This window comes from Physella acuta, unplaced genomic scaffold, assembly GCF_028476545.2.
Source record: "Physella acuta isolate Inbredline_101_S28 unplaced genomic scaffold, ASM2847654v3 ptg000425l, whole genome shotgun sequence".
Taxonomy (NCBI): domain Eukaryota; kingdom Metazoa; phylum Mollusca; class Gastropoda; family Physidae; genus Physella; species Physella acuta.
Genome location: NW_026731944.1, coordinates 149,083 through 163,670, shown reverse-complemented (window position 1 = coordinate 163,670; position 14,588 = coordinate 149,083). Strand labels below are relative to the sequence as shown.

At 39.8% G+C, this 14,588-nt stretch overlaps 1 protein-coding gene across 2 annotated transcripts in view; it reads right to left on the bottom strand.

The window, feature by feature from the left end:
* Positions 1-13,856: 13,856 nt before the first annotated feature.
* LOC131942762 (cadherin EGF LAG seven-pass G-type receptor 1) overlaps positions 13,857-14,588 on the bottom strand; it is a 48,954-nt gene continuing 48,222 nt past the window's right edge. For both annotated transcript variants that reach the window (XM_059302684.1, XM_059302685.1), the window contains exon 27: positions 13,857-14,339. In XM_059302684.1, coding sequence (XP_059158667.1) covers positions 14,136-14,339 — 204 coding nt within the window. In that variant the 3' untranslated portion in view covers positions 13,857-14,135. The remainder of the gene's footprint in view (positions 14,340-14,588) is intronic.

Below are 14,588 nucleotides of genomic sequence, written 5' to 3'. Positions count from 1 at the left end.
GGGGAGGGGGGAGGTAAAAATCGTTTCAAAAAGCGTGACGTCATTTATGGATGACCCCTTAATGAATTTGGTAATAATTTTTTTGGTTACTTTGCCTCATACAAGTATTGTATATAGTAAGTTTGCCTTGCCTCGTTACTGCTTAAATATTAAATTTTATCACGGGCTTGTTGGGGACTGATATAGTTTAAAATTAGTAACACTTTTTACTTTCTCGTATATACGTAGTATAGAGAAAGTATTGTAATCGTGCAAAAAAAAAATCGAGATTTTTACAAATCTCGACGTTTTACACCTCACTGATATGGAAAAACATAATTTTGCAATCTTGTCCGTATGTCTGTGTGTCTGTGTGTGTGTGTGTGTGTGTGTGTCTGTGTGTGTGTGTGTAAACACGATAACTTGAGTACCGTTACAGCTAGGTTGATGAAATTTCATATATAAGTATTTTATCAAAATCGTAGATCCGTATCAACTTTTGAGCGATTTCCGATAACCGGAAGTGGTACTTTTTCTACTTTGAATTTTTCAAAAGCCTATAACTTGAGTACTATTTCAGATAGACAAATGAAAATTCACATGTAAGTAAAAGATCTACCTTCTGTTAAATTTTGAGTAATTTCCGTTGACGGGAAGGAAGTACTAATTTACGCTATTTCCGATTTCTCAAAAACGCATCTAAATTTATAAAGTACTAATTAATAATTGCGCACCATTATGAACATCTTTATTCGGCGTTCGCTTGGTGTGCAATACTTTTTTCTATAAGATTCTATATTATTTTAAAAAGTTTTATGTATTTAAAATGGATTAAAAATCATAACTATATCCCGAGTTCCCATCCCTTTTTTTTTTTTTTTTTTTTTTTTTAGGGGAGATCACTCCCGGTTTATTTCTTATGTAGCCTACTATCACTCATTTTTACATTGTTTTTGTTTATGCTTAATACAAATCGTATATTTTTATTTTAGTAAAAAAAATGTAAGTTAATTTAATTTAAAAAAAATGTAATATAAATAAACTGAATATGCAGTAAAAAAAAAAGAATGGTATAAAAATAAACTTAAATAAAAACAAAAGGAACAAGGTAATCGTAATTTGCTAACAAAAGGAACAACACAACGTAACTATAATTTATTAAGAAGTGAAATAACGTAACCATAATTTGTGAACAAATGAAATAGCGTAACGATAATTTATGAACAAATGAAATAACGTAACCTTAATTTGTTAACAAATGAAATAACGTAACCTTAATTTGTTAGCAAATGAAATAACGTAACTTTAATTTGTTAACAAATGAAATAACGTAACCTTAATTTGTTAACAAATGAAATAACGTAACCATAATTTGTGAACAAATGAAATAACGTAGCCATAATTTTTGTTAACAAATGAAATAATGTAACCTTAATTTGTCAACAAATAAAATAACGTAACCTTAATTTGTCAACAAATGAAATAACGTAACCTTTATTTGATTAAGACGTGCGACTTGCTCTGAACATTGTGTTAACCGTTGGCCAGAATAAAAACACCGGGTGTTGCCAACTTACTGGTGAGTTCGCGTCCCTTGTTCGTCCTTTAGTTTACTCTAGGTACAGTAGAACCTACACTCTATTAAACATAATGTTTAAAAAACAAGTGTTTCCACATCAGAAAAGTAATTTACAGCGTCAAATGCCTTGCTTTGTTGGCTTTTGTTTTACAGTTTTCATCAGCGGCTTGTGAGGACTGATACAGATCTACAATAGTAATATTTATTTCTGACAACTTTATTTATACTCTAATCTTTATCTCAAATCGTCTAATTGCAATTTTATTTTTAAACCTGAAAATGCACAATGGAAATAACGTTCAACCTCCGGCACAGAATAGGATTAATCAAGCTGAGATGTTTTATAAGTAAAATTTTTAGTTACTTAAACATTTGTTTTCCTATTTCAACTAAAGTCAAACAACATTAGTAATATTAAACAAATATAAAAAATATAAGAATATGTATTTACTTACTACCATTTAATCATGTAGTAAATAATGAATTACTTGTTTGATTTTTTTCTACTGAATTTTATTTATGTAACATCTTTTTAGGGCACAGTTACAGGTTGTCTCCCATTACATTATAAAAAATGTCTGAGCAAGTTACATTAATATGCATTTCAAAGTCAACTGCTACAATTTTTCGAAATTGTAATTAATTGAGTATTAAATACTTTATTTTAATTGTCCCCGTTTTTTAACTTTTTAATATTCATTTAGCTTTTTAATGTTTAAGTACTACACCCCCCACCTTCCCCTTGCCATTGTTCTATTGTTTAATTTAACCATTACTTAAGTATCAATCTTTTTTGTTTAGAATTTTGAGATTGGTAAATATTCAACATATGATTTTGCTAGTATTGTACCCAGAACTGCTTTAATATGACATGCCTCAGAGGGTGACCGGAAAGATGCGCAACGGAAAACTGCGCACAAAAAAAGTGCGCAATGAAATATTTTATTTTTTAAAAAATCGAGCTCTTATAGACATAAACAAAGAGTGTCTACATGCACATTTTAGCACAATAAAACGTATTTCAACGAAATATGACAAAATTAAAGTGTATTAGTATAATTAGTTTTTATTTAGGTATTTTTCTGTTTGCGCAGTTTCCCGTTGCGCAGTTTTCCGATTGCGCATTTTTCTGGGAACCGCCTCGTAGGTCCAATGTCTGAAAAAATTCTTCCACACAAAAGTTGACACCAGGATGTTTTTTGCTTTGTCCTCGCATTTTTTCCACTGCCCAAGTTTTTAACCCATTACAGACTGAAACGTTCTTATAAGCACTGATAAGCACACGACATTTGGGGTAGCAGTTACATGAGTTACAACTGTGTAAGAGGAGCGAGAGTCACTTTTAATGTAAAATAAATCACCTATATTCATTAATTTAAAGGTATTAGATGTTGGCTGTACATTTGTGTTTAAACCACAGTATCCATCGTACAATGCTGTACTGTTTCAAGCTTTTCTCTTTCTTCTTCATTCTATTGTTTTAGAAGGGATTCCCTCCAACACAATTCAACTTGTTATACGTTGTTGACTCCGATTACAGCCTGCTTTTTTAGATTTGATTCTATAGCCTTTGTCTAACCAAGAACAAACTACAAGGCAGCAGCTGTTTGATTTTGGAGTTGTCTCTCATAGAAGAGTGACTGTCCCCAGCTAACGAACCTCATCTGCCCGAGTGTTCGAACTCGAGACTTTTTGGTTAAGCAACCATGAGCTTTACCGACTCGACCACAACGACCCTTACACTCATCTAACTGTGCGGTGTTCATCTTACATCCAGTTTAAATCGCCATAGAGTGTTCAGATTACATCAAACTTACATTGTGGTACAGTATGCAGCTTACATCAAGCTTACACAGCTGTATAGCGTCCAGCTTACACCCAGCTTACATGTCTGTAGACCGTCCAGCTTACACCCAGCTTAGATGGCTATAGAGCGTCCATCTTACATCAAGCTTACATGTCTGTAGAGTGTCCTGCTTACACCAAGCTTACATCAAGCTTACATGTCTGTAGAGTGTCAAGCTTACACCCAGCTTACATGTCTGTAGAGTGTCCAGCCTACACCCAGCTTACATGTCTATACAGTCCAACTTACACTCAGCTTACATGTCTGTAGAGTGTCAAGCTTATATCAAGCTTACATATCTGTAGAGTGTCCAGCTTACATCCAGCTTTCATGTCTGTAGAGTGTCCAGGTTACACCCAGCTTACATGTCTGTAGAGTGTCCAGCTTACACCTAGCTTACATGTCTATACAGTCCAGCTTACACCCAGCTTACATGTCTGTAGAGTGTCCAGCTGTTCCCCTTACTCCCAGACTGACCAGCAGCTGTCCATGTTAAAACCGGCCCAGTGTCGTAAAATTTACACTCCATCTACTCCCCCACCCTCCTCCACCTCATCCTCCCCATCACTTACTATTTACAACCGCGACGGTTAAAGTATGATTCCCTCTGAATATGTTCCCCCGAAACCAGTCACCATGACAACCAGTTTGATGAGATAGTCGTAACCAAGGACGCTTTGATTGATTTCTCCCTACCCCCCTTCCCTTCACCCATCCTCCCTCCCTCTCTCCAAGCACCCACAAAAGACAAGCAACTACGACATGCGTAATGGTCTCATCGCCATTCCTTTCTTATTTCTTTATCCGCTTGACAAGCGAAGTGAGGCCCCTCTATCGGAAAAGATGGCAGTTATTTATCGGCCAAGCTGACCCGGCCGGTGTGAGCGTCGTGACACGGCATAAATACACCAAACATTTATTACCCGTCTAATAGAAAAGACGCAATTAATTCTCACAAGAGGAGGAAGAAGATCTTTCTCTTGAACCACGGCACCATCTTGTCGCACCATAGATCAGATAACGCCACCCACCCCCACCCCACCACCCCTCAAGCATTCCGCGGAAACCAAACATCATATTTTCACAAAATCCCATATTTTAAGATTGTAAATGTCCTGAGCAGCTTGAAATGAAATCACACGATTGAACAGACTCAATTGGCCCCGTGCGCATGCGTCCGGTGACCGGTATAAAACTACCGGGCCGGTCTGGCTTCACGGCTGACTACCCTCTGGAACAGATCAGATTCATCATCAGCGGGGCCTCTGACAATATTTCTGGGAATAATTGCGCCCAGTCGAGCAGAGCCGTGGAGAAATCTTTTTAAAACGTCGAAGATGTTGCTTAATTTTTGGCACGTTCGTGATGCAACATCAGTGATGTTGTAACATCAATGATGTTGATTTTTTTATGGTGGAGAAATGTACAAACACTTTATGCTAAAGCAGAAATATAACACTTTATACTGGGGCAGAAATATATAACACGTTATGCTGGGGCAGAAATATAGCAATCTATGCTGAGGTAAAGAAAAACTTGATGTCGGTGGAAAAATGTAGCACTTGTAGTGCGTCAATTGAGCACTTTCTTGTGGTATATAGATGTAGCACTTTATTTTGATATATAGATGTGACAATTTGTGTTGGTGTAGAAAGGTACCATTTTTATGCTGGTGTATAATAAATTTAGCACTTTCTGTTAATAAGAACTGTAGTACTTTCTGTTGGTGTTGGAGTGTAGCGTTTTCATGTAGGTGTAAAAGTAGAACTTTCTTTCTGTACAGAAATGTTGGACTTGATTTTCGTGCAGATAAGTATTACTTTCTGTTTGTACAGAAATGTCACACTTTTCTGTTGGTGCAAATATGCCTTACGTTGTCCTCTGGGTGACATATATTGTCCTATGGATGAACTATGGATACCATGTGTTGCCCTCTGGATGCCTTACGTCGCCTTCTGGATGCCCTATGTTGCCTTATGAATGACCTATGTTGCCCTCTGAATGCCCTATGTTGCCTTCTGAATGCCTTATGTTGCCCTCTGGATGCCCTGTTGCCCACTGAATGCCCTATGATGCCCTCTGAATTTCATATGTTCCCCACTGAATGCCCTATGTCGCCCTCTGAATGCCCTATGTTGCCCACTGAATGCCCTATGATGCCCTCTGAATTTCATATGTTCCCCACTGAATGCCCTATGTCGCCCTCTGAATGCCCTATGATGCCCTCTGAATTTCATATGTTCCCCACTGAATGCCCTATGTCGCCCTCTGAATGCCCTATGTCGCCCTCTGAATGCCCTATGATGCCCTCTGAATTTCATATGTTCCCCACTGAATGCCCTATGTCGCCCTCTGAATGCCCTATGTCGCCCTCTGAATGCCCTATGTCTACCTCTGAATGCCCTGTTCCCCACTGTATACCGTATGTTCCCCTCTGAATGCCTTATGTAGCCTGTGTATACCGTATGTTGCCTTCCGAATGCCGTATGTACCTACTCTCTCTATGAAATATATGTGTACTGCATAAATCAGCCCTCAGTATTGTAGGTCTGTTTAATATTTGTACCATACTTTTCTCTTTACCAACGTGATAAATGTTTTGTTTTTTTTATATTTTACACCGGGAGCCTCTAAATAAACCGACGTCCATTTACATCTTTCACTTTCCGACATCCGGAACACCACCAAAGCCGGAACATCTGTAACACCCTCGCTGATTGGCCGAAACAATTTATGCTTTAACTTCAAGCCGCCAAGGAAGAAATGATGGGGAATGGGACTGTGTTGACGTAGAGAGCGGGGAGGCCGGGACGCCACGGGAGACAATTGAAAAGTTGGCAGCGCGCGCGAAAAGGGGAGGTCAATCCGTTTATTTGATGGCTCCACAGTCCAGATCTTACCAAAAGCCTGCTCGGCTGCTGCTTTCCCCTTGACAGACCTCAGTTGTTTGCGATACCAGACGACCGGGTTTGACAAGGCTGAATATCGTGATGAAAATTGAACCAGGGTCTCCCGGCTGCGAAGCGTGGAACAAAATGAGCATCTTAGAAAAAAAATAATTATCGAGAAATAGAAAAAAAAATAATCGAAAAGAGTGTCGCTGTATCGAATATTCTATCTCAGAAATTTTATGAAACTCGTATCGATTCCATCCTTTTTGCTTTTTACTTTTTTCATTTTTTGACATAAAAAGCCGTATCGATCCCCGCCCTAACGAGTTTGCAAACGTCCTCGCGAGACAGCGCTTCTAAGAAAATTGCCCGCGCCCCTAGTTCACGCGCTGAACAAGCAAAGCCCGTCTGTCATATTGCCAAGGCGGCTGTTTCCCACCGAAAAATGCCTTGCCTCTATTTTTCACTGAGCCATAAAAGCCCCCGTTTCCTGACCGTGTCCTAGCCCGTGTTTGCAGACGTCAGACCGGTCGCCGGGCAGGCGAGATTTCTTCTTCCCCGTCATGCATTGCGCTGTCAACGGATAATAGTTGCGTCACGTGGGGGTTTGAGAAGCGAGGCTGACCTTGGTGGTGACCTTCGTGTTTGGGGGCCATTTATGGGGAGCGTGTCTTCTAATGTTCGACAACGTTCGATAACTTATGTGATGGCATGGATCAAATTCTTTTTTTTTTGTCTTTCACGGATGTCGACAAGTTGAGAATGTAAAGCTTTTAAGTAATTTTTTTGTGTGTGACGTGGAAGGGGTGTGGGTGGGGGGATGGGGGGGGGGGGGGGAGAAAGATGATGGCTGGGGACATTGAAGGGACAGGACAACCCAAAACTGGCGCTGGTTAAAATTTTGTTTAATTAGTTTTGATTGAAAGATTCGTGATGAGAGAGTTCATCTTGATTCTCGTTGCTGTGGTAGTAGAAGTTGTTGTTGTTGTTGTGATGGTGGTGGTGGTGGTGTGTTTTGATCCAGGTTCTGCGTTTTTTTTTAAAAAGTGGGCAGTTTATTTTAAAGTTATTCAAATTTTTTAAATTGTATTTTTAAAAATATGTATAGTCTTGAATAAACGTTTTTAAAATAATACACTATCAGTGTTTCTTTCAGACTTTTTTCTCCGATGGAGGAAGGTGGGGGGGGGGGGGGGGAATTTGAACCTTTCGGAGGGGGGGGGGGGAGCTAAATTTCCAGGAGAGACATTAGCGTACACGGGTAAAAATATTTTTTTCTATATAGATTCAGTTTCGATTTAGTGGGGGACGGGCGGGGGGGGGGGGGGGGGGGGGGCGTGCTTCTGGGGATGCCTGAAAGAAACACTGTACACATGTTTTAAAACAAGTGTGTGTTTAAATGTGGTTTAATACGAGAGCAAAGAGAAAGGAAAACCTTGGGCATAAGAGACTAGTCGAGTGGTAGAACACACGAGTTTCCGCCTACAAGCCTTGAGCTCAGTGCCCAAAGTCGGGTCCGTATGACGTCACTGAGTCCACCCAGCTCTAAATGGTACCCGGCCAGATGAGGGAGAAAATAAAGTCGAAAAGTAGACGGTGACGAAAACAGAACTCCCGGGTCGTACATATATGACATCACACTCCTGGGGTGTGTGTGTGTGGGGGGGGGGGGGGGATGGTGAAATTTTGAGATGATGAGGGGGAGGGGGTGCTCAGAAAGTGTGACGTCGGTCTCTTAAATGATTAAAAAAAAAAGAAATGTTAAAAGCTGATTTTTAACGTTTTTGAAAGCTGTTTTTGTAAATTGTATTAGGAGTAGATTAATTATGCTCGATGTTGACGAAGCTCCGTCAATATTTTAGAGAGAAATGGGATGTTTAGAAAAGAAACTACAATCTTGAGCGGGGGTTGTAGGCTGAGGTGTGATGTCATTTTTAGGGGAGGGGGGATGAGAGGGGTCTGGCTTTTTGTAACAATTATGTCAAAGGGAAAGGGGGGGGGGGGGTAAAAAATCGTCCAAAAAGCGTGATGTCATTTATGGGCGACCTCCTCCTTAATATTCTGTCTACTGCTCCCCCCCCCCCCCCGAACGAAATAGAATTTATATACTTTTATTTTTCTTTCCCCCTCCCCATCCGGGAAAATTTAGCCCCCCCCCCTCCAGTATGGAAACATACTGAATTCATTTATATATTTTTATATATTGTCAATTATAAAATAGATCAGAGCTAATCACTCATTATTGTGATGAAGGGCGTGGTTTTAGTTTTAGAAAATTATTCTATTCGCTGGCCTAGCGGTAGAGAACTAGACAGCTAACCCGAGAGTCTCGAGTTCGAATCCGGGTTCAAATCAGTAGGACGTCCCTGAGTCCACCCATCTCTGATGGGTACCTAACTCATGTTAGGGAGAGTAAAGGCATCTGGGCATGGTGCTACCCACACTATCCGTTCATAGACCGATGTCCCTGAGGCAGATGAACTCTACTTCATCTGCCCCATGTGTCTTGGGCACGAACGGGAAATGATAATTCAATTAGCGGCCATGTCATATTTGAAGCTGTTGTTGATCCTTTATACGCTCACTATTGGTTCGCCTGTTGTTTATTCAAACAGAATTTCACGTGGAACATCAAATATGTTTGGTTATTTTTTTTGGAGCTTTTTTTGGATTGACAAAGAAAATTTCAGAGATGTTAATTCCGATCTGACTAGATCTATAGCTATGTGGCTAGCTCTTTACAATATCTTCTCAATCTACCAGCTACTTGTAGACAAGGAATTGAACAAAATTAAGACGTTAAGTAGCTATGCCTTTCTTTAATACAATTGTAAATTTACTGGATTAAACATTTTATTTTGTAAAATTATTTGGAAAAAAAATTGTAAAAAAAAACCCATCAAAATTTCGACTTTTATGGCAAAACAGTTCCTTGGGAAGCAACCTCCATATTTTTATATTTTCACCCTATATTTATTGGAATGGTTTTTATACTAAAAGATTCTTGAAAATTTTAGTTATGAAAAAAAAAAAAGCATGTTCTTCTTGATGCATTCAGTTACATACTACTTCACCCTGAAATATGGGTAAAATGGCGGATTTAGACGCGTACTTATTTCATTAATTTTTTTCCTTTTGTTTAGACTTATTCTGCTGTCGAATACTTAAAGACTTCTTTCTCTACGGTTGATTTTTAGAGAGTTGTTTGAATCCAGTGTTAAATAGATCCATCTGCATGCGACACTTTCATGTGAGTGGTGCATTTCCGAGTGTGTAAATGGGTCATTGTATTTTAGGTACCTGGCTTCACAGTACCCGCATTCGTAGAGTGCAATGTCCTTGTGTGTAGTTTCGCATGATGTTCGGCTAGTTGTCTGCTTTTGAGCTTGGTTTCGCACACTGTGCAGGTGGTTTCTGTTCCATGTTCTGATTGTGTGTGTTTTTTGACATTGTCGAAGGGGAGTCAGCAAGATCCACACACTACGTTCTTTTGAGTTTTAAGGTGAATTTTTCTTTTTTAAATTCTTTTTTTCTGCCGGAAATTGCAATAGTACTAATTAAAGGGTGATTCAAGGGATTTTTCTTTTTGAAAAAAAAATACAGATACAATCCGACAACGCAACAGATATGAAATGGCGGTGGCTTAGTATATACAAATGATAGCGTAATAAATTTAAAGTTTTAGTAATACGGGTATAGCTAATAGTTAAATTGTAGTTTTCTATTTTAAAAATTTATTACATTTTTAAAAAATGAAACGCTAGTAATTTTAATTAATGCTGACATAAACGAATGCTGAATGATTTGTGTTGTATCTTCAGCGTATTCTGTATTTTATTTGTCAGCTCTGTTAATTCTATTCAAAATTACTTCCCCTGATTTCTGATCTGATTCATGCTACGTGAACCACTTTACGATACAGGAATTTTGTTTATAAAGTCTCTGGTGATTACCGAGTTAATTAAATTAATTAATTAACACGTTCTGTCGCCGTCTTTGTTTTGCTTCATTTCACCAACGTTAAACAAATTTCAGTAGAAATTTACGATTTTTTTTACACGTCAGAACGTACGTGATGGCGGGTAAGGTACCGGTGTATGAATTACCCATCTTGTTAGATTGGGCCTATCTACCATAATAATACCTTTATAATTGAGATGAATTCTAGACTGTATAGTTCTACCCTTATCCCATTTTCCACTACCTCTTATATTTTTATGTTTGTTTTATTTTGTTAAGCTTTTATAAGTTGAAATCACAAATTTCCGTATTTCATCGACACGTTTTTGAATTTTTGCTTTCAGAAAACGGTAAGTTACATGAAATGAATTATTTCATTGTCATCTCAAAATGCATTTTAGTCTTAGATATGATTTCTGGTCATACTAGTTGCCACAAGTTTTGGAGTTGCTAAACGCACTGTACGTTGTCATTTGCTGAGCAAAATAAAGTTTTGGGATATGTATTAAAGGTGAGGGAAGGCTCATCCAAACCTCCATTTGCAGTCTTTCTTCTTGGTTCTTAATCGTAATGTTGGTAGTGATTCCCTCCAACACAATTTAGTATTACGAGCAACATTCCCTCTAAGGCAGGGGTCGGCAACCTGCGGCTCGCGAGCCGCATGCGGCTCTTTTGATATTAAGATGCGGCTCTCCAGCTCCTTGCACAAATACTAATAATCTTAATAAAAAAATATAATATTTGAAATAAAAAAAATGTTAGTGGCTCTTTAAAACCAGGGAAAATTTCAAAATTGTAACTTTTGGCTCTTCCGCTTCAAAAGGTTGCCGACCTCTGCTCTAAGGGGAAAAGGCTAGTGCGCAACGTGTATTTTGTGTGCGCGGTGTTCTAAAAGTATTATACAGGGATAAATGTATTTTACAAAAGGACTGCGCGGCAGGTTCAAAACTACCGCGCAGCTTAGAGGGAACACGGATTACGAGTCAACATGTTATGCGTGGACTCCGATTTCAGCCTGTTTCATTTTTGGACTTGCTTTAATTAAATTGTATTTGTCCAACCAAGAACAAACTATAAGGCAGCAGTTGTTTGATTTTGGAGTTGTCTCTCCTAGACAAGTTGCTGTCCCCAGCTGTCGAGCCTCATAATACTGGGAGCTCGAACTCAAGAATTTTCTCACAGTCGTGAGAGATTTTTTCATTTCAATTCACTTCTCACACCATTTTCAACAAAAATAAAGAGCTCTTCAGTCGAAACCATTTTAAAAGTTTAGTTTTATTTATCTTTAAAGTCATACATGAACTGAAAGCAACCACGATAAAAAAGTAAACAAACATGACGTCACGTTCCGCTACCTGACAGGGGAGCGAACTCGTACACAATTAAATAACTAACAAAATATGCTAGTGATTGGTGAGATAATATAAAAAACAAAATATCATCATGAGATCACAAACTTGGCGTGATGGACTTTGTTTACCAAATGTTGCCACCTGGGTCAACAAAGTTTACTATTGCACGTGCAGCGGTTATTTACAGCAACTCGTTGGTCAATGTGTGCTCACGCATAATGGAACAGGTTTAAGTGATCGCAGTGTAGCACTAGCTACCAGGTGTTCACGATGTAGCAGGCTAACACTAGCTACCACTTGCTCACAATGTAGCATGCTAGCACTAGCTACCTAGTGCTCACAATGTAGCAACCCTCAACCAAAAAAAATAAAATAATTAACAACTCATCTTTGATACACATGCTATCAATATATATATAAATGTCTAGTGTCTTACCCCCCGCCAATAATCAACAATATAGGCATATATATATATATATATATATATATATATATATATATATATATATATATATATATATATATATATATATATTATGTGTGTGTAGGTCTGTGTGCTCCAAAATAATATGCGACGACCAGTTTACCTGCCCCCCCCCCCTTCCCCTAAAATGTCTAAGATTTCGGCTAGCATTAGGTTTTATTCAGGTATACAGGAGTGTGCTATTTGGCTAGTAAAATTTTCTGAACAGAGTCGCAACTGAACTACCCACTAACATAGGTGTGTAATGAGGTGTGTACCGGAGCCAGGTGTGTTATGTGGTGTGTTATGAAGTGTGTATGTGTTATGTGGCGAGATCTGAGTGTTGACATGCTTTGATATGGGGGGGGGGATGAGTGATGGAGCTTTAATGCCCTACACTTAGACTTCCTTCGCACATTTCCACACACTCGTACCACACGTACTCACACACAGCACACGAACTCACACACTGCACACATACTCACACAAATATTGCTCATCTCTAGCTACACACTGACTATCTAACACATCAACCGTCTGTCTTGTATCCTGTCTCAAAGATGCCTCATCCTGTCTTGATGTCTTACATGTAATTATTTGTTTTCCTGAACACATCGGTCTTTGTAAGACAAAATGCCATCCTTGATCTAAACAAGTAACTAAGACAAAGTTCAGAGTTCAACACATCACAATGTATGAGTTAGTTAAACCCTGTTCTACAGCCATCACAATCTTTCGGCTTTGTTTATCATTTTTGATTGGTGAAAATCATAGCAGGGCTGGTGAGGAAAGATGATTTTCAAAACTTTGAGTTCTCTGAGAGAACTAGTAGAAACATGGTTTTTGTACAGGGAGATTGTAGAGAGCCCTGTTGGAGACATGGTGTCTCACACAAGGAGCCCTAGTGAAGATAGATGTCACTCAAGGGGCCCTAGAAAACATGATGTCACATACAAGGAGCCCTAAAGGAGACTCACACACAAAGAGCCCTATAGGAGCCATAATGTCACATACACAAGGAGCCCTATAGGAGACATGATGTGTTTCACAAGGAGCCATATAGGAGACATGATGTGTTTCACAAAGAGCCCTATAGGAGACAATGTGTCACATACAAGGAGCCCTATAGGAAATATGATGTCAAACACGAGGAGCCCTATAGGAGACATGATGTGTTTCACAAGGAGCCCTATAGGAGACAGGATGTCACATACAAGGAGCCCTATAGGAGACAGGATGTCACATACAAGGAGCCCTATAGGAGCCATAATGTCACATACAAGGAGCCCTATAGGAGACAGGATGTCACATACAAGGAGCCCTATAGGAGACAGGATGTCACATACAAGGAGCCCTATAGGAGACAGGATGTCACATACAAGGAGCCCTATAGGAGACATAATGTCACACACAAGGAGCCCTATAGGAGACAGGATGTCACATACAAGGAGCCCTATAGGAGACAGGATGTCACATACAAGGAGCCCTATAGGAGACAGGATGTCACATACAAGGAGCCCTATAGGAGACAGGATGTCACATACAAGGAGCCCTATAGGAGACAGGATGTCACATACAAGGAGCCCTATAGGAGACATAATGTCACATACAAGGAGCCCTATAGGAGACAGGATGTCACATACAAGGAGCCCTATAGGAGACAGGATGTCACATACAAGGAGCCCTATAGGAGACATAATGTCACACACAAGGAGCCCTACAGGAGACATAATGCCACACACAAGGAGCCCTATAGGAGACAGGATGTCACATACAAGGAGCCCTATAGGAGACATAATGTCACATACAAGGAGCCCTAAAGAGACTCACACACAAGGAGCCCTATAGGAGCCATAATGTCACACACAAGGAGCCCTATAGGAGACATAATGTCACATACAAGGAGCCCTATAGGAGACTTGAGGACACACACATGAGCCCTATGGGAGCCTGGAAGTCACACACAAGAGCCCTTGAAGACATGATGCCACAAGAGCCCTAGAGGAGACACGATGTCACTCAGATCACCGAGAGCCCTAGACGCTAGAGATCATCTCGCGGAGCCCTAGACACTTGAGATCATCTCACAGTCGGAGCCCTCGTCACTGCTCGCCTCGATCCGGGCTCTGTTTTTTCTCCTGGACAGCTCGCGGAGTCGGGACGGCCGCGCGTCCTTGACCCCCGTGTCACTTAGTTTAAAACCACTTCCGGTGCTGACACTCCCACTTCCGCAGCCCACGGTGCCAGACATGTGTCCATCACCGGTGTCCTGGAATTACAAGAGTGGCGAGACAATCATAAGACAGGAGACAATCATAAGACAGGAGACAATCATAAGACAGGAGGCAATCATAAGACAGGAGGCAATCATAAGGAGACAATCATAAGACAGGAGGCAATCATAGGGAGACAATCATAAGACAGGAGACAATCATAAGACAGGAGACAATCATAAGACAGGAGACAATCATAAGACAGGAGACAATCATAAGACAGGAGGCAATCATAAGACAGGAGG